Source organism: Mustelus asterias, chromosome 25 (assembly GCF_964213995.1).
Source record: "Mustelus asterias chromosome 25, sMusAst1.hap1.1, whole genome shotgun sequence".
Taxonomy (NCBI): Eukaryota; Metazoa; Chordata; class Chondrichthyes; order Carcharhiniformes; family Triakidae; genus Mustelus; species Mustelus asterias.
This window is the reverse complement of record NC_135825.1, coordinates 22,104,068-22,127,069: the sequence shown is the minus strand read 5'-3', so window position 1 is coordinate 22,127,069 and position 23,002 is coordinate 22,104,068. Positions and strand designations below refer to the sequence as shown.

Genomic DNA, 23,002 nt, shown 5'->3' with positions numbered 1-23,002 from the left:
CTAATTCCAGATTCTTATTGAATTCAAATTTCACTATCAGCTGTGGTGGGATCTGAACCCAGTCCGCAGAACATTGCTCTGGGTCTCTGGATTACTAGTCAGTGACAATACCACTATGCCAACGCCTCCCAATTGATAGCTTTTCAATTCAAAAGAAAGGTTAAAGTGGATGATATTGGGTTTTCAGAAAACCAACTGAGGTATCACTTACCCAAACTCTCAAAAATTACTTTCCTTTAGAAGAGGTACTTTTGCCAGACAACTATGTTTCCCCAAATGCCCTGCATTATCTACAACTTTCCCCATTCACAGAGCATGATATTCCCTCCTATGTTTTCCATTCATCATGACAACCTTTTCCTCTCCTCTGCCATTCCTGGTTTTCTTCTGTCCATTCTTCTCATTTCACACAGGTGGGGTGCGATTTTCCCAGCCTATTGCGCTGCCTGAGCAGGAAAATACCGGAGGGAGGGCTGAAACAGGCACCCAGGCGCTGCCTACCAGGCACCCTGGCACTGCCCACAGGGAATCGGGCAGTGCCAAAGGAGCAGGGCCTGAGGGGAGCAAGGCCTTCTGGGAGAGGGTGGGGGAGGCAGACCGGGGGAGGGCCAATCAGTGGTGTTGGGAGAGGAAACCACTGCGTACTCTGCATAGCAATCAGTTGGGGAAGATGGCGGGCAATCTGGGCTGGCCATGGGGGGTGCTTGGGTTGGCCATTGGGGAAATATCAGGGCTGGCAATGGGGTGGGGCACGTGTCGGGGCTGGCGATTGGGTTGGGGGTTGTTGGGGCCAGCGATTAGGGGTGGGATAGTTGGGGGAGCCATCAAGAGGCTGGCGATGAGGGGGGGGAGCCAGTGTGCATGCGCCAATCTCCCTGGGAGACCAGCACAGGCACAGTGGCCCGCTCAGCATGCTGGTGCCATCCTCTCTAGCAGGATTATGCCCCCCTCCACCACCCCCGCTGCTACCAGCGTGAAGCCCCCGGCGGACTCTATGAAGCAGATTGCCAGAAATTCAACCAACTAAGTTCACCCAAAAAATAGAGAGGAAAATTTCCCGTTTTCCTGCCCGTTGGGCACTTAATGTTTTGGGGGGAAAATCGCCCCTGTGATGTTTCGGTCACCAATCCTTTTCATGCAGACACAAGTATCCCCCTCACTCCATCTCAATGATAAACTGCAGCCACCAATGATGGCGTATAGGAAAACGGGATGCACAAAAAGCTCGAATTGGAGGCACTCAGAATTCTCAGCTGGACGAGGTTGCAAAGATAGGCTGGAGTGAAACCACACAGGGATTTGAACACAAGGAAATTTGAGTGGTTGCTGAACTGGGAGCCTTTGTAGGCCAGTGTATGCAAGGGTAATGAGAGACTGGAACATGCGTATGCGGTTCAAATGGTTGACATACAATGAATACTCACAATGAGAAAGTGATGAAAGCAAACTGTTCCTGTCTTCATCATCCGTGGTAATGTCACGTATTTGAGCTCCTGTTTCACGTGTTGTAGCTATGATGATGAAATTAGATAAACTCTGTTCTTTATAGCTATCTGAAAGATAGAGTCACACAATTGCTCAAAATAGGCTATTCATACAATCACAGAATCATAGAATCCCTACATTGCAGAAGAGGCCCTTCGGCCCATTGAATCTGCACCTACTCTCTGATAGGGTAACTTACTCAGGCCCCCTCCCCCACCCTATCCCTGTGACCCCACACATTTACCATGGCTGATCCATCTAACCTGCACATCTTGAGACAATGAGGGGCAATTTAGCATGGCCAATCTACCTAACCAGTACATCTTTGGACTGTGGGAGGAAACCGGAGTACCCAGAGGAAACCCACGCAGACACAGGAGAATGTGCAGACTCCACCCAAGGCTGGAATCGAACCCAGGCTTATGGGGATAATGAAAGAGTGTGGGCCTAGGTGGGATGCTCTTTTGGAGACTCAGTGTAGACTCGATGGGCTGAATGGCCTCTTTCTGCAGTGTAGAGATTCTAAGGTATTAATTATTTTTGAACCACAGAATCTCTGTTTACATTGCATCCAACCTTCTTCTGGATTGAAATTATTGAGCAAATTTATGAAGCATTAAACAAGCCATTATACACCAAACATTGCAACACATGGAAAATAAAGACTAGGGCTGAACAACTCTCCAATTTATGCTTCAACTGTGCAAGATGCAAAGTGCCAGAATAAAGTACAATCGAATCTGGATCAAAACTAAACACAGTACATTGAACAACTTACGATGTATATTGTAAGGGCCATCCACGTTGAACATGAAATATAGGGCGGGATTCTCTGATAGTGTTCGCCCTGCCCCCGCTGCCAGCAAGAATGGAGAATTTGGCCCTTAGTCAAAACGCCATTCACTGCAGCGGGACTGGAGAATCCCAGCCATGGGTGATGTCTGAGGTTTACGGTGGAAATTAGCAAAACGAAAATCACGCATTCAGTCTAACCTATGGGGCATTCAAGGGGACACAAAAAGATCCAAGAGTCTCCAGTCACTAAGGAAAATGTGGACAAAAGATAAGAAACAGAATAATTGACTATGGCAAAATCAAACAGCTCCGAATGCTAGCATACCTGAGTATTACACTGGCTACCTTCCCAATGCTCCATTGGTTCAATATCATACTCAGATCAGTAAGCATTGAAAGTGCTGGCAACTTGCTAATTTTTACAATACATAAAAGGGCTCTAGCATATGGAATTTATATAAATACAGTCACAGCATTCTGACTGTACTTTATGGATGGAAAATAATTATGATCGACCACATGCAGTGAAAAAATGCCCTGTTAGGGGAAAATGAACACTCCCTGAGACATCTGTGGATAATATATCTTCAAATAGAAATAAATTCTACTTGTTGGAAACATGTAAGAACATTTTTAGTGCTATAAACACCACATATAAATCACAGAATTCAACTTAAACTCATTGAGAGATTTCTCTGGATGTCAACACTACAAACTACCCTGGAGTTTAGGCCCCAATGGAGGCAAATGAGGTCAACATTTGATGGCACCAACTGGCCATTTGCTTGCATCATTTTGTCCCTGGGCCATTATCCTGGTGATGGAATGAGAGTGGGGGATGCAGCAAAACTATCTGCCTGTGAGAGGCAGGTAGCCAATTAAAGCTTGAAAAGCCTATTAATTTTGGCCGTCTAAGACCGACTGAACTCGACACCCAGTCACCGAAGCCTCCCCCCAAGCAATCAGGGACTTGGCCATCTACCTGAAGGCCACCCCTCAGCAGCAGCATGGGGGGCCTGTGTTCCAGGCACGCTATGAGGCTCCCCCCACTTGACTGGCTCTAGGGGTTCTGGCGGCCTGGCTGCCAAGAACAGTTTTTATTTGAAAGTTTAAAAGGTTGAAGAGAAGGCTCCCCCATCTTGAGATGCCCTCTCTCACATTTGCCTGAATAGGTAGCCTGCAGCTGCTTTTCAGGCCGCGGGGTCCTTTGTCCTAGCAGAGAAATACGCTGCTGTTGATCTAACCTGTGATAAATGTCATGCTGCCCCAACCTCTCAAATTCAGATGTACTACTCGTGTCCTAAATTGGTTTTACTTTGAACAGATATTTTTGCATCACGCTCACAAGTAGTAACATTGAATCTTCTCCCATTGTAGCACTCTTTGAAGTGGAACCAAATGGCATCCCATTTACAAACATTCAGACTGATTTACTCACTTTTTCAACATTATTGGCTCAACATATTATCCTATTACATTGGAAACAGTCTGTCTCACCCTCTTTTACTAATTGCATATGTGATCATATGCGGAATCTCAAACCTGAGATAATAAAGTATATTATGAGAGGCTCTATTGATGGATTTTATGTAGCTTGGTGACCTTTCCTAGATTATTTTGAGGAAATACAGTTCTCGGCTTTCAGATAACTGACCATAATTCGTTTCCATATGTGATATGAAACTTTACCTATCCAACGATTGTTTTGATTTTCTTCTTACTTTTTTGACGCAAGCAAGGGTATTTTCATCTTTTTTTCCTTTTGTTTCTCACTTCCGTTTCCTCCTAATTCTCTTTTTTCCTCTCTCTTTTCCAAATGTAAGTTTATAAAGTTATTGCTGCACTGCAAGCTATGCTCTGTCCTGTTACTCATAATGATTGTTGCAAAAATTTAGTAAACAGAACTTTTATTAAAAGTCCTCATGCCCCCATGGCAAGTTATGCCTCTCTGTTCACCCCATGACCCCAGAGAGCCTTCACACAGAGAGTCTGGACATCCATTGCTCTTGTTGAAACAGCTGTGCCCCAGAGAAAATGTTACTCGATGGACAGTTCAGGTGTTCTGATCCCCATGGGCATTTTTGCAATGTTTACTTATTCAAGGTTAACTAAGCTCAAGATCTTGAGATTTTCATTAATACCTTAAAACATCTAGCTGATTGCACTTTAATGCCTTCTAGTGAAGTTACTCTTTTAAACTTTAAAGTTATGAATGACTTACTTCTTATTAAATCTCTTTTTTTAAACCACATCCTACTGTCATTCTAGGGTTTACTAGTTCTATGTAGTGTATAGTGAGTGGGTCAATGGGCATGGAAGTGCCACGGCTCAACCTTTGGGGAATAACGGGCCCTGGGGTGTGAGAAGGAGGAAGCAAGCGAAGCAGAAAAAGGAGCAGCAAGCGGGGGGGTGGAAGAGGGAACAAGCATGGAGGACAGGTGGCAAACAGTGAGACGGTGGGAGGTGGTGAGCAAGCAGGGATAAGTAAGTGGGCCGCAGGAAAAACAAACTCAGACCTCAAGTGTCCCTTGGGCCAGTTGCTGTATACCGCCTTCTTAGGTGGTGGAGTTTTGAGTTTGGAAGGTGCTGAGCTGTCCAAGGAGGCTTGGCAAGTTGCTACTGTGAATCTTATATATGATACACACTGCTGCCACTGCACACTGGTGGCAGAGCAAGTGAATGTTTAAGGTGGAGGATGGGGTGATGATCAAGTGTGCTGGTTTGTCCTAGATTGTATCAAGCTTCTTGAGTGTTGGAGCTGCCCTCATTCAGGCAAGTGAAGACCATTCCATCACAATCTTGACTTATGCCTCGGCTGTGGTGAGTCAGGAGGTGAGTTTTTTGCTGCTGAATTTCTAGCCTCCAATTAAGACTTGAATTCATAAACGAATGTTGGATGAGGTTTGAACAGCAATTGCACAGAGAATTTGTCGTACATGTAATTTAATGAGCTCAATAATTGTCTTTGAGACAATGGTCGAACATTTCAACCCTGGCCTGAAATATTCCAGCTGGTAGCTTCCTGTCTTTATACTGTGACCAGAACAGAACAAAGCTGAGAGAGAAATTTCAAACCCCCAAATTCCTCATAGTTTTAAAATAGTGAGAAATTTTGCAAGCTCTACAAAAACATGGTAAAAATAACTAAAGCAATGTAATTTCCCTTTTTATGTCATATTACATTACCTTGACAAATAGGTGCGACATGGCTCCAGTTTCCAGTATCTGTGCAATTAATGGTATGTTGGCCACTCAGAGTATAGCCAGCGTGGCATGAAAATGTTGCATCCATTCCATATATCCATCTATCTCTTTGTGTCACATTTCCATTGCTAATGGGGCCCGGAGGATCACAGACAATTTCTGTAAGAGAAAAAGTCTAAGCTGTCATCATTAGAGCTGTAATCATTTTTATCAGGGAATTTAACAGTCACACAGGATTTGATAACAAAGGGGTGAGTTCTGAATGGAAAACCCTATCAAAATGTATCCATGAACCTATCCATGATCCACTCATTTTCTGATGGTTTATTATGTGTTTATTCAGGAGATGGTATTTGTGATCACCCATTCTGATAATTGTTTCAAAAGGAAATGTCCCAAAACATATTTTTCCTGCAAGTTCGCATCACCAATGCAGGTCATTGCCTCCATGACGTTGTGAAGATTATTTCCATGCACACCAATAGTATTCAATTATTACAGGGTGGCACGGTAGCACAGTGGTTAGCACTGCTGTTTCACAGCTCCAGGGACCTGGGTTCGATTCCCGGCTTGGGTCACTGTCTGTGTGGAGTTTGCACATTCTCCTTGTGTCTGCGTGGGTTTCCTCCGGGTGCTCCGGTTTCGTCCCACAGTCCAAAGATGTGCAGGTTAGGTTGATTGGCCAAGCTAAAATTGCCCATTAATGTCCTGAGATGTGTAGGTTAGAGGAACTAGTGGGTAAAATATGTAGGGATATGGGGATAGGGCCTGGGTGGGATTGTGGTCGGTGCAGACTCGATGGGCCGAAGGGCCTCTTTCTGCACTGTAGGGTATCTATCTATCTATCTATCTAATGTGCAAACTCCACACAGTCAGCCAAGGCTGGAATTGAACCTGGCCCCTGGCACTGTGAGGCAGCAGTGCGAACCACAATGGTAGAACATTTCAACTCTGGCTTGAAATATTCCAGCTGGTAGCTTCCTGTCTTTATACTGTAACCAGAACAGAACAAAGCTGAGAGAGAAATTTCAAACCCCCAAAATTCCTCATAGTTTTAAAATAGTGAGAAATTTTGCAAGTTCGACATAAGTATGTTAATAACAAGAATTGTGTAATTTCTCTTTTTATGTCATATTACATTACCTTGACAAATAGGTGCTTCTCGGCTCCAGTTTCCAGTATCTGTGCAATTAATGGTATGTTGGCCACTCAGAGTATAGCCAGGGTGGCATGAAAATGTTGCATCCATTCCATATATCCATCTATCTCTTTGTGTCACATTTCCGTTGATAATGGGGCCCGGAGGATCACAAACAATTTCTGTAAGAGAAAAAGTCTAAGCTGTAATCATTACACTTTATGTAGTGGATGGCACATTCATTGTGAGAGTGACCCATGTAGATCTGTCTGAAAAAATACCAATAGACTCAAAGGGAAACACACTTGCTAACCATAACTTTGTTCCTGATGCATTCAGAGTTCTTGCTGGTGATTAACAGGCACAAAGTAGCCTGAAAACGGGACACAAGAGTGGACAATATTTTACAAAGTTACTACATTGTATTTACTAATCAATATTAGGCTCTTTTTTTAGCATTTTGAGTTTCTGAAAAAGACAATTGACATTGCAATGTAAGTTTGTATTCTCTGATAAGATTAAGATCTCTTTATATCAAAAAACCCCAGCAGCATCTGAGGCTCGAATGGTAATGAGCATTAGGAAAAACGGTAGACACTTCTTGAATTTTAGCCATAGGACCAAGTTGGAGACAGTTTTCAAAATACTTGAAAATGGAAAGTTGTCACATTTCCCATTATCTGTGATGTGTAACGGTAGCATTTTGATCGGGTTTTTCATTCAGAACTCACCCCTTTGTCATCAAATCCTGTGTGACTGTTAAATTCCCTGATAAAAAAGCTTGTTTGAACCTATCCATGATCCACTCATTTTCTGATGTTTCATTATCTGTTTATTCAGGAGATGATACTTGTGATCACCCATTCTGATAATTGTTTCAAAAGGAAATGTCCTGAAACATATTCGTCCTGCAATTTCACATCACCCATGCAGGTCATTGCCTCCATGAAGTTGTGAAGATTATTTCCATGCACATGAACAGTATTCAGTTACTACAGGACAGTCACACTGCAAGAATCTGCTACGAACATTTTAGATTTAGCAACACTGAAATATATTCATCCTCCCCTCCACAATTCCTGTCCACTGACATGTCTCTCTTTATATAAGAATATTTTTTTTGATACAAGTTTTATCTTTGGTGGAAGGGCTTATTTCCCTGTTCAAATATTTTCACAGTGCTTTTGCCATCTTAAAATACAATAGAACCATTGAGGATGAATTCACAGAAGGCAAGTTAAAAGATTCAGGAATCAAGATTTAAACAAAATCATGAAAAATGACAGAGGAACATGGAAAAATTATTTCAACAACTTACATACAACCATATGAATTAGAAGCAGACGGCTCCGAACTTAGACAGCGCTCCACCATTCAACAAGATCATGGCTGGACTAATTGCAACCTCATCCCCACATTCCTGCATATCCCTGGGAACCCCTTGTTTATTAAGAGTTATCTGGCTCTGCCTTCAAAATATTCAAAGAATCTACTTCCATCACCTTTTGTGGAATGAAGTTCGAAAGACTCACGACCCTCCGAGAAAAAGAAATCTCCCACAAAAGGAAAATTCTCTCCGCATCAATTCTGGTTAGAATCCTCAGGATCATTACTTGCTTTAGTGGAAAATTAAAATACATTTGGATGGAAAAATGCCTCCATCTGGGTTTAACCATAAACAGGAGCCAGTCAACAAGATTAAAATATATATTCTGTTTCAAGCGTTTAAAGTTTAAAATCGATGCCAATATTCATGTCAGTGAAACTCAGAAACGAGCATCACTATTTTTTTTATCACAGATCATGTTTATCAATCTTGTAATTGGAGTCAGTTGAAGACAAATTTAACAAAAGTATCAATGCTGATTATATTTAAATTTTACTCTTGAGCTGGTGCCAAACAGAATAAGAATCAAGGGCTGTTTCTGTGCTTGGGCCTTGCAGTGTACATTGGGCACTCACGGGCCCACAGACCCGGAACCCACTGTGTCAAATTTTCTACCTATTTAATTGGATGGAAACTTAGGCACTGCACTGAAGGTCTGTGACTTCCTGGATAGAGAATCACTAGGAGTGTTTGATTACAGCAAATAATCTATTTTTGTGGCATGCATTAAGGGATAAACATCAGCCAGGATATCAGTGTGTTAAGGACCAGATCAGAAACTCCAAGGTACACTATGATGGTAGCTTAGGCCCTAACGTTTACATTTGATTTTGGCATTAGGGTGAGCATTAGGTCTTTCACTCCAGCTCAGATTCAAGTGACCCACTAGGAAGCTTTTATCAAAACAAACTTTATTTATGAACTCAGTTAGAATATAACAAAAAGAATCAGCATAACGTTTACCAATTAAAATACTTAAACCTGACAAAATATAATTCTGAATAGCTAGCTATCGCTATTGTTCCAATTGAGCAGAATCCCTTCTTTAGAACCAGTTAGCACAGAAATCAAAGATGCTTATGTAGGTGCCAGCTTTCCAGCCTTATGACATTTCTGGAGAGTAATTAAGATAGACACCTGTCTCCTAATTCTCATACAGCAACTTCCAGAGAAAGCTTTATCCCCCAAACTCTAGAATCTCAGAGAGAAAAGCTTATTTTTTGGTAGGTTCCACTCGCCACTTCAAATAGATCAAGAGATACAGAGATAGCAACCTCTCTCTGAAGAGCCCAAAAACAGACTGAGCTTGAATTTTCTTTGTAAGCCTGGCTGTACCCAGTCATAAGACTTTACCTGTCAATCAACGCAATCACGTCCCTCTGTGCAATTTCCCAGGGGAAAATTGAAAGCAACAGAACCCTTAATTCAGATCAAAACAAACACTACACAGCCTCCCATCCATTGACTCTGTCTACACTTCCCTCTCCTTCAGAAAAGCAGCCAGCATAATTAAGGACTCCACGCACCTCGGGCATTCTCTCATCCACCTGCTTCCATCAGGAAAAATATACAAAAGTCCCTGGTCACATACCAACCGACTCAAGAACAGCTTCTTCCCTGCTGTCGTCAGACTTTGAATGAACCTACCTTGCATTAAGTTGATCTTTCTTTACACCCTGGCTATGATTGTAACACTACATTCTGCACTCTCTTGTTTCCTTCTCATGAACAGTATGATTTGTCTGTATAGCGCACAAGGAATAATACTTTTCAATGTATGCTAATACATGTGACAATAATAAATCAAATCAAAAATCAATTATGATCAATTATGTTGCCACAGTAACAATACAGTGCTGCTGGTTCCAGACTGAACGTTTCTGATAATAAAAACTGCTACAACAGATCCTGCACAAAGACATAACAAATACATTTCTTAAAAGCACAGTATCGTCACACCTGCTCTCCTTCAAAACATGCTGTGGGGTTGTTCACGTCATAGAGTGAGCAGACAAGGCCCCATTTTAGCATCACACCTAAAAAATAATACCTCTAACAGTGTAGCACTCGCTCGGTACTGCACTGGATTGTGAGCCTTGATTGAGTATGAGACTGAAAGGGTGATCCCACACTTTACTATCATGTAACACAACATAGCAGCCGGAATGGGATTTCAGGATGAATTTGTCCAGCCTGGTCAACAGCTTAAACCACCTGATAGCCGGTCATAGAGAACATTGGCACAAGTGAAAGCCATGCAAACTTGGGAGTAGTATGGCAATAAATTGCAACAGAAATTTACATTGTTTAAACTGAACTTTATTTACTCTTGGATAAAATGATTAATAAACTGTTGTCGGATGAGATTTGAACAGCAACTGTATAGAAAATTTGTTATAAATGTAATTCAATGAGCTCAATAAGATATTTTGAGACAATCACAGAATCCCCAAATTGTAGAAGTAGGCCGTTTGGCCCATCATATCTTTATCGATTCTCCGACACAGCATCCTACATAGACCTACCTCCATACCTACCCTAGTAACCCCATGCACTTATCCCAATAATTCCCCTAACCTACACGTCTTGGGACACTAAGGGGCAATTTAACATGGCCAATCCACCTAACCTGCATATCTTTGGACTGTGGGAGGAAACTGGAGTGCTCGGACGAAACTGACGCAGACATGGGGAGAACGTGCAAACTCCACACAGTCAGCCAAGGCTGGAATTGAACCTGGCCCCTGGCACTGTGAGGCAGCAGTGCGAACCACAATGGTAGAACATTTCAACTCTGGCTTGAAATATTCCAGCTGGTAGCTTCCTGTCTTTACGCTGAGACCAGAACAGAACAAAGCTGAGAAAGAAATTTCAAACCCCCAAAATTCCTCATAGTTTTAAAATAGTGAGAAATTTTGCAAGTTCTACAAAAGTATATTAATAACAAGAATTGTGTAATTTCTCTTTTTATGATATATTACATTACCTTGACAAATAGGTGCTTCTCGGCTCCAGTTTCCAGTTTCTGTGCAATTAATGGTATGTTGGCCAATCAGAGTATAGCCAGCGTGGCATGAAAATGTTGCATCCATTCCATATATCCATCTATCTCTTTGTGTCACAGTTCCATTGCTAATGGGGCCCGGAGGAGCACAGACAATTTCTGTAAGAGAAAAAGTCTAAGCTGTAATCATTACACTTTATGGAGTGGATGACACATTCATTGTGACTGTGACCCATGTAGATCTGTCTGAGAAAATACCAATAGACTCAAAGGGAAACACACTTGCTAACCATAACTTTGTTCCTGATGCATTCAGAGTTCTTGCTGGTGATTAACAGGTACAAAGTAGCCTGAAAACTAGACACAAGAGTGGACAATATTTTACAAAATTACTACATTGTATTCACTAATCAATATTAGGCCCTTTTTTTAGCATTTTGAGTTTCTGAAAAAGACAATTGACATTGTAATGTCAGCTTGTACTCTCTTTGTCACAGTCCAAAGATTAAGATCTCTTTATATCAAAAAACCCCAGCAGCATCTGAGGCTCGAATGGTAATGAGCATTAGGAAAAACGGTAGACACTTCTTGAATTTTAGCCATAGGACCAAGTTGGAGACGGTTTTCAAAATACTTGAAAAAGGAAAGTTGTCACATTTCCCATTATCTGTGATGTGTAACGGTAGCATTTTGATCGGGTTTTCCATTCAGAACTCACCCCTTTGTCATCAAATCCTGCGTGACTGTTAAATTCCCTGATAAAAAAGCTTGTTTGAACCTATCCATGATCCACTAATTTTCTGATGGTTCATCATCTGTTTATTCAGGAGATGATACTTGTGATCACCTATTCTGATAATTGTTTCAAAAGGAAATGTCCTGAAACACATTCGTCCTGAAAAATCACATCACCCATTGATGTGCGATTAATTCACTCGGGAGGCTATGACGTACCCAGGAATAAAGGCTTTTATTCACAACAAGAATAGAGCACACTGCTTAACAATACTATCCCAGACTAAGGGCCACTAGGAAGTAGTATAGTATAGCCCTTAGACCTTTATACTCCTGTAAGAAGGCGGAGCCAAACGGAGTGTACCACAGAACAATGCTAACAGGTGGAACACCCCAACCCTAACCCCAACAGTAACAAGAGTAACATATGTACAAGTACCCATAGTGGTAACCATCTATGGTTCACCACATTCACCCCTCCTTTAAAAACAAAAGCCGGTGGGGTAAAGAGACAATACAAACTGTCCATATGTTCACAAGTTCAGTCGGATCGGAGGTCCGCACCGTCTCTGCGACCTCCGCAGCACTGGCTCCAGTGCCGGTTCTGGTGACCATGGTAACGACCCTCTCTCCGAGGTGGTGTCCAGTGACTCCTCCAGTTCCTCACACACCTGTGGACCTCGAGGTGGCGACAATCTCCTGGACTCAGGCAAGCTGCACACGGGAGCAAGAGGATTAAGTGGAGGTCCCGATGCTGCCCGCGCCGTGTCAGGAGGGGAGAGAATGGGCAAAGGAATCCTAACCAGGGGTGCGGGAGTGACGGGGGTTTCCAGGTCCCCTGCAGGCGCCAGATCTCTGATGGAGACCGTGTCCTCTCGCCCGTCAGGATATGCCACATAGGCATATTGAGGGTTGGCGTGGAGGAGATGGACCTGTTCAACCAAAGGGTCGGACTTGCGGGCCCTAACATGCCGCCGCAGGAGGACAGGTCCTGAGTACGTCAACCAAGACGGCAGTGAGGTCCCAGAGGAAGACTTCCTGGGGAAGGTAAACATCCGCTCATGTGGGGTAGCGTTGGTTGCCGTACACAGGAGGGACCGGATTGAATGGAGCGCATCAGAAAGTACCTCTTGCCAACGGGAGACTGGAAGACCCCTAGACCTTAACGCCAGTAAAACAGCCTTCCAGACTGTAGCGTTTTCTCTCTCGACCTGTCCGTTACCCCTGGGGTTGTAACTCGTAGTCCTACTTGAGGCAATTCCTTTAGAGAGCAGGTATTGCCTCAAGTCGTCGCTCATAAACGACGAACCCCTATCACTGTGGATATAACTGGGGTAGCCGAACAGGGTAAAAAGACTCCACAGGGCTTTGATGACCGTGGCAGAGGACATGTCATAACAGGGGATGGCAAAGGGGAATCGGGAGTACTCGTCAACCACATTGAGGAAATACACATTCCGACCTGTCGAAGTAAGGGGGCCCTTGAAATCGACACTCAGTCGTTCAAAAGGGCGAGTGGCCTTAATGAGATGTGCCCTGTCAGGCCGGTAGAAGTGCGGCTTGCACTCTGCACATACCTGGCAGCTTCGAGTTATCGACCTGACATCTTCTATGGAGTAGGGCAGATTCCGGGCCTTTATAAAATGGAAGAGCCGAGTGATCCCCGGATGGCAGAGATCATTGTGGAGGGCCTGTAGCCGGTCCTCCTGCACACTGGCACATGTTCCACGCGACAGGGCATCTGAGGGCTCATTGAGCTTCCCCGGACGGTACATGATATCATAGTTGTAGGTGGAGAGTTCGATTCTCCACCTCAAGATTTTATCATTCTTAATTTTTCCCCTTAACGTGTTGTTGAACATGAAGGCCACGGACCGCTGGTCCGTGAGCAGGGTAAATCGTTTGCCAGCCAAATAATGGCGCCAATGCCGTACGGCCTCCACAATGGCCCGAGCCTCTTTTTCCACAGAGGAGTGCCGAATTTCAGGGCCTTGGAGGGTGCGAGAGAAAAAGGCGACGGGCCTGCCCGCCTGGTTAAGTGTGGCGGCCAGGGCGAAATCAGATGCATCACTCTCCACCTGAAAGGGGATGGACTCATCGACAGCGTGCATCGTGGCTTTCGCGATGTCGGCTTTTATCCCTTCAAAGGCTAGGCGAGCCTCTGCTGTCAGGGGAAAAGAGGTAGATTTTATGAGCGGACGGGCTTTGTCCGCGTAATTGGGAACCCACTGTGCATAGTACGAGAAGAAGCCTAAGCATCTTCTCAGTGCTTTGATGCTAGTGGGTAGGGGAAGTTCAAGGAGGGGACGCATACGGTCTGGATCGGGGCCGATGACCCCGTTTTCCACCACGTATCCGAGGATTGCTAGGCGGTGTTTGCTAAATATGCACTTCTCCCTGTTATATGTCAGGTTCAGGAGAGACGCAGTGCGTAAAAACTTCTGGAGGTTGGCGTCGTGGTCCTGCTGGTCATGGCCGCAGATAGTGACGTTGTCCAGGTACGGGAAGGTAGCCCATAGCCCATTTTGGACTACCGTTCGGTTCATCTCACGCTGGAAGACCGAGACCCCATTAGTGACGCCGAAAGGGACTCTTAAAAAGTGGTAGAGACGGCCATCCGCCTCAAAGGCCGTGTATTTGCAGTCCTCTGGGCGAATGGGGAGCTGGTGGTAGGCTGACTTCAAGTCGATGGTGGAGAACACCCGGTACTGCGCAATCTGGTTGACCATGTCAGATATGCGCGGGAGAGGGTACGCATCCAGCTGCGTGTACCTATTAATGGTCTGACTATAGTCTATGACCATCCGGGGCTTGTCTCCAGTCTTGACCACCACGACTTGTGCTCTCCATGGGCTAGTGCTAGGTTGAATGACCCCTTCCCTGAGGAGCCGCTGAACCTCAGATCGAATAAAGATCCGATCCTCAGTGCTGTAACGCCTGCTCTTAGTCGCGATGGGCTTGCAGCCTGGCACGAGATTTTCAAATAGGGAAGGCGGGGTAATTTTGAGTGTCGAGAGACTGCAAGTGGAGCGCGCTGGACAATTTGGAGGCTGCTGTTCTCCCACTGAAAGTGGAGGGAGTGACCCATCGTACCGCAGGGTCACACTCTTCAGGTGGACCATAAAGTCTAGCCCCAGGAGTACCGGAGCGCAAAGGTGCGGTAACACGAGGAGCCTGAAGTTCTCGTAAACTGTGCCCCGCACCGTTAAGGTTACCACACAGCTCCCAAGAACAATAACAGATCGGGACCTCAACGCCAAGGAGATTGTCTGCCTGACAGTTTGCACACGGAGAGTGCACCGTTTCACTGTATCCGGATGGATGAAACTCTCCGTGCTCCCGCTGTCAAACAGGCAATGTGTCAGGCGCCCGTTTACCTCTATGTCCATCATGGACTTGTCGAGTCTGTGAGGCTTGGCCTGGTCCAGGATGATTGACGCCACTGTTGGATCCCGAGTGTAACTGCAGGCAGCTGAGATAGTCGACGACGAGGACCCCTGCTGGTCTTCTGTGGCCGGTGTCGACCAAAATGGCTGCGCCCACAAATTGCACGTGGTCGATGATGTTGAAAGCGGCGGCACCCGCAGGTCGCACGTGGCTTGCATCGTCGTCATAGGAAATGGCGGCGCCCATGAATTGCACGTGGCTGAAGACATCGACGAGGCCGGAGACGAGGAGATGGATCCTGGGGAGTCACACGCAGCACTGCTAGGCTTGGAAGGGGTCTTTGCTCGGCACACTTTTGCATAGTGCCCTTTCTTCCCACAGGCGGAGCAAAACACCGTCCTGGCCGGACATCTCTGACGAGGGTGCTTCGCCAATCCGCAGAAATAGCACCGTGGGCCTCCAGGAGCTACCGCAGCCGTCAGGTCTGAAGTTGAGAGCATTATCGCGCAGTTCCGAGGAGCCGCCGGGTACAGTTGAGGCGGTGGCTGTCCTTGCCATGCTGTTCCCACGTGGTCGGTGGAGTAGGTTTCAAGACTTCTGGAGGCCGTTTCCATTGCATCGGCCAATTCTACCTTCTTAGCCAGGTCCAAGTTACCCTGCTCCAGCAGCCGCAGGCGAATATAGGATGAGCCGATTCCCGCCACGAACGCATCTCAGATCAGATCGTTGGTGTATTGCGTAGCCGACACCTCCTTGCAATTGCAGGCTCTGGCTAGCTGTTGAAGTTCGCGCAGGTACTGTCCCGTCGTTTCGCCGGGCTGCCGCCGTCGAGTGGCTAATAGGTGATGAGCATGAATTTCGTTCGGCTGTTTATGATACAGCTTCTTGAGTAATTCGATGGCCTCTTTGTACTCTTGGGAATCACGGATTGTTGCATACACAGTGTCGCTCACCCTTGCGTGGAGGACCCGCAATCTGTCAGCGTCGGTCTGGACTGCTGTCGAGGCTTCGATGTAATCCTGGAAACACTTCAACCAATGGTCGAAAGTATTCGACGCTCCCGCGGCATGCGGATCCAAGGTTAGCCGATCGGGTTTCAGCATCTGCTCCATTTTTCTTCGAACAAAATTTTCGGTATTTTGTTGTGAATAAAATTGATGCGCGATTAATTCACTCGGGGGGCTAGGACGTACCCGGGAATAAAGGCTTTTATTCACAACAAGAATAGAGCATACTGCTTAACAATACTATAGTAAGAAGTCTCACAACACCAGGTTAAAGTCCAACAGGTTTATTTGGTAGCAAATACCATAAGCTTTCGGAGCGCTGCCCCTTCGTCAGATGGAGTGAAAATCTGTTCTCCAACAGTGCACAGAGACACAGAAATCAACTTACAGAGTACTAATTAGAATGCAAATCTCTACAGCCAGCCAGGTCTTAAAGGTACAGATAATGTGGGTGGAGGGAACATTAAACACAGGTTAAAGAGATGTGTATTGTCTCCAGACAGAACAGCTAGTAAGATTCTGCAAGATCAGGGGGAAAGCTGTGGGGGTTACTGATAATGTGACATAAATCCAACATCCTGGTTTAGGCCGTCCTCATGTGTGCGGAACTTGGCTAACAGTTTCTGCTCAGTGACTCTGTGCTGTCGTGTGTCGTGAAGGCCGCCTTGGAGAACGCTTACCTGAAGATCCAAGGCTGAATGCCCGTGACTGCTGAAGTGCTCCCCCACAGGAAGAGAACAGTCTTGCCTGGTGATTGTCGAGCGGTGTTCATTCATCCGTTGTCGTAGCGTCTGCATGGTTTCCCCAATGTACCATGCCTCGGGACATCCTTTCCTGCAGCGTATCAGGTAGACAACGTTGGCCGAGTTGCAAGAGTATGTAACGTGTACCTGGTAGATGGTGTTCTCATGTGAGATGATGGCATCCGTGTCGATGATCCAGCACGTCTTGCAGAGGTTGCTGTGGCAGGGTTTGTGGTGTCATGGTCACTGTTCTCCTGAGGGCTGGGTAGTTTGCTGCGGACAATGGTCTGTTTGAGGTTGCGTGGTTGTTTGAAGGCAAGAAGTGGGGGTGTGGAGATGGCCTTGGCGAGATGTTCGTCTTCATCAATGACATGTTGAAGGCTCCGGAGGAGATGCCGTAGCTTCTCCGCTCCGGGGAAGTACTGGACGACGAAGGGTACTCTGTACACCGTGTCCCATGTTTGTCTTCTGAGGAGGTCGGTGCGGTTTTTCGCTGTGGCGCGTCGGAACTGTTGATCGATGAGTCGAGCGCCATATCCTGTTCTTATGAGGGCATCTTTCAGCGTCTGGAGGTGTCTGTTGCGATCCTCCTCATCCGAGCAGATCCTGTGTATTCGGAGGGCTTGTCCGTAGGGGCTGGCTTCTTTTACGTGTTTAGGGTGGAAGCTGGAGAAGTGGAGCATCATGAGGTTATCCGTGGGTTTGCGGTACAGTGAGGTGCTGAGGTGACCGTCCTTAATGGAGATGTGTGTGTCCAAGAATGTAACCGATTCCGGAGAGTAGTCCATGGTGAGTCTGATGGTGGGATGGAACTTGTTGATGTCATCATATAGTTGTTTCAGTGATTGCTCACCATGACTCCAAAGGAAGAAAATGTCATCGATGTATCTAGTGTATAGCATCGGTTGAAGGTCCTGTGCGGTGAAGAAGTCTTGTTCGAACCTGTGCATGAAGATGTTGGCATATTGAGGTGCGAATTTTGTCCCCATGGCTGTTCCGTGTGTCTGGATGAAGAACTGGTTGTTGAAGGTGAAGATATTGTGGTCCAGGATGAAGCGGATGAGTTGTAAAATTGCATCTGGAAACTGGCAGTTGACGGCATTGAGTACTGAGGCCGTTGCAGCAATGCCATCCTCGTGGGGGATGCTGGTGTAGAGTGCCGAGACATCGTCACAATGGATGTCTCGGCACTCTACACCAGCATCCCCCACGAGGATGGCATTGCTGCAACGGCCTCAGTACTCAATGCCGTCAACTGCCAGTTTCCAGATGCAATTTTACAACTCATCCGCTTCATCCTGGACCACAATATCTTCACCTTCAACAACCAGTTCTTCATCCAGACACACGGAACAGCCATGGGGACAAAATTCGCACCTCAATATGCCAACATCTTCATGCACAGGTTCGAACAAGACTTCTTCACCGCACAGGACCTTCAACCGATGCTATACACTAGATACATCGATGACATTTTCTTCCTTTGGAGTCATGGTGAGCAATCACTGAAACAACTATATGATGACATCAACAAGTTCCATCCCACCATCAGACTCACCATGGACTACTCTCCGGAATCGGTTGCATTCTTGGACACACGCATCTCCATTAAGGACGGTCACCTCAGCACCTCACTGTACCGCAAACCCACGGATAACCTCATGATGCTCCACTTCTCCAGCTTCCACCCTAAACACGTAAAAGAAGCCATCCCCTACGGACAAGCCCTCCGAATACACAGGATCTGCTCGGATGAGGAGGATCGCAACAGACACCTCCAGACGCTGAAAGATGCCCTCATAAGAACAGGATATGGCGCTCGACTCATCGATCAACAGTTCCGACGCGCCACAGCGAAAAACCGCACCGACCTCCTCAGAAGACAAACACGGGACACGGTGGACAGAGTACCCTTCGTCGTCCAGTACTTCCCCGGAGCGGAGAAGCTACGGCATCTCCTCCGGAGCCTTCAACATGTCATTGATGAAGACGAACATCTCGCCAAGGCCATCTCCACACCCCCACTTCTTGCCTTCAAACAACCACGCAACCTCAAACAGACCATTGTCCGCAGCAAACTACCCAGCCTTCATGAGAACAGTGACCATGACACCACACAACCCTGCCACAGCAACCTCTGCAAGACGTGCCGGATCATCGACACGGATGCCATCATCTCACGTGAGAACACCATCTACCAGGTACACGGTACATACTCTTGCAACTCGGCCAACGTTGTCTACCTGATACGCTGCAGGAAAGGATGTCCCGATGCATGGTACATTGGGGAAACCATGCAGACGCTACGACAACGGATGAATGAACACCGCTCGACAATCACCAGGCAAGACTGTTCTCTTCCTGTGGGGGAGCACTTCAGCAGTCACGGGCATTTAGCCTTGGATCTTCAGGTAAGCGTTCTCCAAGGCGGCTTTCACGACACACGACAGCGCAGAGTCGCTGAGCAGAAACTGATAGCCAAGTTCCGCACACATGAGGATGGCCTAAACCAGGATGTTGGATTTATGTCACATTATCAGTAACCCCCACAGCTTTCCCCCTGATCTTGCAGAATCTTACTAGCTGTTCTGTCTGGAGACAATACACATCTCTTTAACCTGTGTTTAATGTTCCCTCCACCCACATTATCTGTACCTTTAAGACCTGGCTGGCTGTAGAGATTTGCATTCTAATTAGTACTCTGTAAGTTGATTTCTGTGTCTCTGTGCACTGTTGGAGAACAGATTTTCACTCCATCTGATGAAGGGGCAGCACTCTGAAAGCTTATGGAATTTGCTACCAAATAAACCAGTTGGACTTTAACCTGGTGTTGTGAGACTTCTTACTGTGCTTACACCAGTCCAACGCCGGCATCTCCACATCATAACAATACTATCCCAGACTAAGGGCCACTAGGAAGTAGCAGTGACATTTATACTCCTGTAAGAAGGCAGAGCCAAACGGAGTGTACCACAGAACAATGCTAACAGGTGGAACACCCCAACCCTGACCCCAACAGTAACAAGAGTAACATATGTACAAGTACCCATAGTGGTAACCATCTATGGTTCACCACACTCATGCAGGTCATTGCCTCCATGAAGTTGTGAAGATTATTTCCATGAACATCAACAGTATTCAGTTACTACAGGACAGTCGCACTGCAAGAATCTGCTGCGAACATTTTAGATTTAGCAACACTGAAATATATCCATCCTCCCTCCACAATTCCTGTCCACTGACATGTCTCTCCTTATATAAGAATATTTTTTTGATACACGTTTTATCTTTGGTAGAAGAGCTTATTTCCCTGTTCAAATATTTTCACAGTGCTTTAGCCATCTGAAGATACAATAGAACCATTGAGGAAGGCAAGTTAAAAGATTCAGGAATCAAGATTTAAACAATATCATGAAAAATGACAGAGGAAAAATTATTTCAACAACTTACATACAACCATATGAATTAGAAGCAGACGGCTCCGAACTTAGACAGCGCTCCACCATTCAACAAGATCATGGCTGGTCTAATTGCAACCTCATCCCCACATTCCTGCATATCCCTGATAACCTTACACCTCTTGTTTATTAAGAGTTTTCTGCCTCTGCCTTCAAAATATTCGAAGAATCTACTTCCATCACCTTTTGTGGAATGAAGTTCGAAAGACTCACGACCCTCCGAGAAAAAAAAATCTCTGCATGTCTGTCCCAAATGGGTGACCCCTTATTTTTAACAGTGACTCCTACTAGATTCTCCCACAAAAGGAAAATTCTCTCCGCATCAATTCTGGCTAGAATCCTCAGGATCATTACTTGCTTTAGTGGAAAATTAAAATGCATTTGGATGGAAAAATGACTCCATCTGGGTTTAACCGTAAACAGGAGCCAGTCAACAAGATTAAAATATATATTCTGTTTAAAGCATTTAAAGTTTAAAGTTTAAAATCGATGCCAATATTCATGTCAGTGAAAGTCAGAAACAAGCATCACTATTTTTTTTTATCACAGATCATATTTATCAAGCTAATAATTGGAGTCAGTTGAAGACAGATTTAACAAAAGTATCAAAGCTGATTATATTTAAATTTTACTCTTGTGCTGGTGCCAAACAGAATAAGAATCAAGGGCTGTTTCTGTGCTTGGGCCTTGCAGTGTACATTGGGCACTCACGGGGTCCACAGACCTGGAACCCACTGTGTCAAATTTTCTACCTATTTAATTGGATGGAAACTTAGGCACTGCACTGAATGTCTGTGACTTCCTGGATAGGGAATCACTAGGAATGTTTGATTACAGCAAATAATCTATTTTTGTGGCATGCATTAAGGGATAAACATCAGCCAGGATATCAGTGTGTTAAGGACCAGATCAGAAACTCCAAGGTACACTATGATGGTAGCTTAGGTCCTAACGTTTACATTTGATTTTGGCATTCGGGTGAGCATTAGGTCTTTCACTCCAGCTCGGATTCAAGTGACCCACTAGGAAGCTATTATCAAAACAAACTTTATTTATGAACTCAGTTAGAATATAACAAAAAGAATCAGCATAATGTTTACCAATTAAAATACTTGAACCTGACAAAATATAATTCTGAACAACTGGCTGTCACTATTGTTCCAATTTAGCAGAATCCCTTCATTAGAACCAGTTAGCACAGAAACCGAACATGCTTATGTAGCTATGAGATATCTAGCCTTAAGACACTTCTGGAGAGTGATTCAGACACCTGTCTCCTAATTCTCATGCAGCAACTTCCAGAGAAAGCTTCACCCCCCAAACTCTAGAATCTCAGAGAGAAAGGCTTATTTTATGGTAGGTTCCAGTCGCCACTTCAAATAGATCAAGAGATACAGAGATAGCAACCTCTCTCTGAAGAGCTCAAAAACAGACTGAGCTTGAGCTTGCTTTGTAAGTCTAGCTGTACCCAGTCATAAGACTTTACCTGTCAAGCAATGTAATCAGGTCCCACTCTGCAATTTCCCAGAAGAAAATTGAAAGCAACAGAACACTTGATTCAGATCAAAACAAACACTACACAGCCCCCCATCCATTGACTCTGTCTACACTTCCCTCTGCCTCAGCAAAGCAGCCAGCATAATTAAGGACCCCACGCACCCCGGATATTTTCTCTTCCATCTCCTTCTGTCGGGAAGAAGATACAAAAGTCTGAGGTCACATAGCAACCGACTCAAGAACAGCTTCTTCCCTGTTGCCGTCAGACTTTTGAATGAAATTACGTTGCATTAAGTTGATCTTTCTTTACACCCTAGCTATGACTGTAACACTACATTCTGCACTCTTTTGTTTCCTTCTCGATGAACAGTATGATTTGTCTGTATAGCGCACAAGAAATAATACTTTTCAATGTATGCTAATACATGTGACAATAATAAATCAAATCAAATCAAAAATCAATTATGATCAATTATGTTGCCGCCGTAACAATACAGTGCTCCTGGATCCAGACTGAATGTTTCTGATAATAAAAACAAACTGCTACAACAGATCCTGCACAAAAACATAACAAATACATTTCTTAAAGGCACAGTATTGTCACACCTGCTCTCCTTCAAAACATGCTGTGGGGTCGTTCACGTCATAGAGTGAGCAGACAAAGCCCCACTTTAGCATCATAACTAAAAAATAATACCTCTAACAGTGTAGCACTCGCTCGGTACTGCCCTGGATTGTGAGCCTTGATTGAGTATGAGACTGAAAGTATGATCCCACACTTTACTATCATGTAACACAACATAGCAGCCGGAATGGGATTTCAGGATGAATTTGTCCAGCCTGGTCAACAGCTTAAACCACCTGATAGCCGGTCAAAGAGAACATTGGCACAAGTGAAAGCCATGCAAACTTGGAGTAGTATGGCAATAAATTGCAACAGAAATTTACATTGTTTAAACTGAACTTTATTTACTCTTGGATAAAATGATTAATAAACTGTTGTTGGATGAGGTTTGAACAGCAATTGTATAGAAAATTTGTTATAAATGTAATTCAATGAGCTCAATAAGATATTTTGAGACAATCACAGAATCCCCAAATTGCAAAAGGAGGCCGTTCGGCCCATCATGTCTTTACCGACTCACTGACACAGCATCCTACA

At 45.0% G+C, this 23,002-nt stretch overlaps 1 protein-coding gene across 2 annotated transcripts in view; it reads right to left on the bottom strand.

Moving 5' to 3' along the window:
• The window catches only part of LOC144511861 (complement component receptor 1-like protein), an 81,493-nt gene that overhangs the window by 20,203 nt on the left and 38,288 nt on the right, over positions 1 to 23,002 (bottom strand). For both annotated transcript variants that reach the window (XM_078242258.1, XM_078242259.1), the window contains exons 8-11: positions 10,996 to 11,172; positions 6,628 to 6,804; positions 5,467 to 5,643; positions 1,425 to 1,553 (exon numbers count right to left, since the gene is read on the bottom strand). In XM_078242258.1, the coding sequence (XP_078098384.1) occupies positions 1,425 to 1,553; positions 5,467 to 5,643; positions 6,628 to 6,804; positions 10,996 to 11,172 (660 nt within the window). The remainder of the gene's footprint in view (positions 1 to 1,424; positions 1,554 to 5,466; positions 5,644 to 6,627; positions 6,805 to 10,995; positions 11,173 to 23,002) is intronic.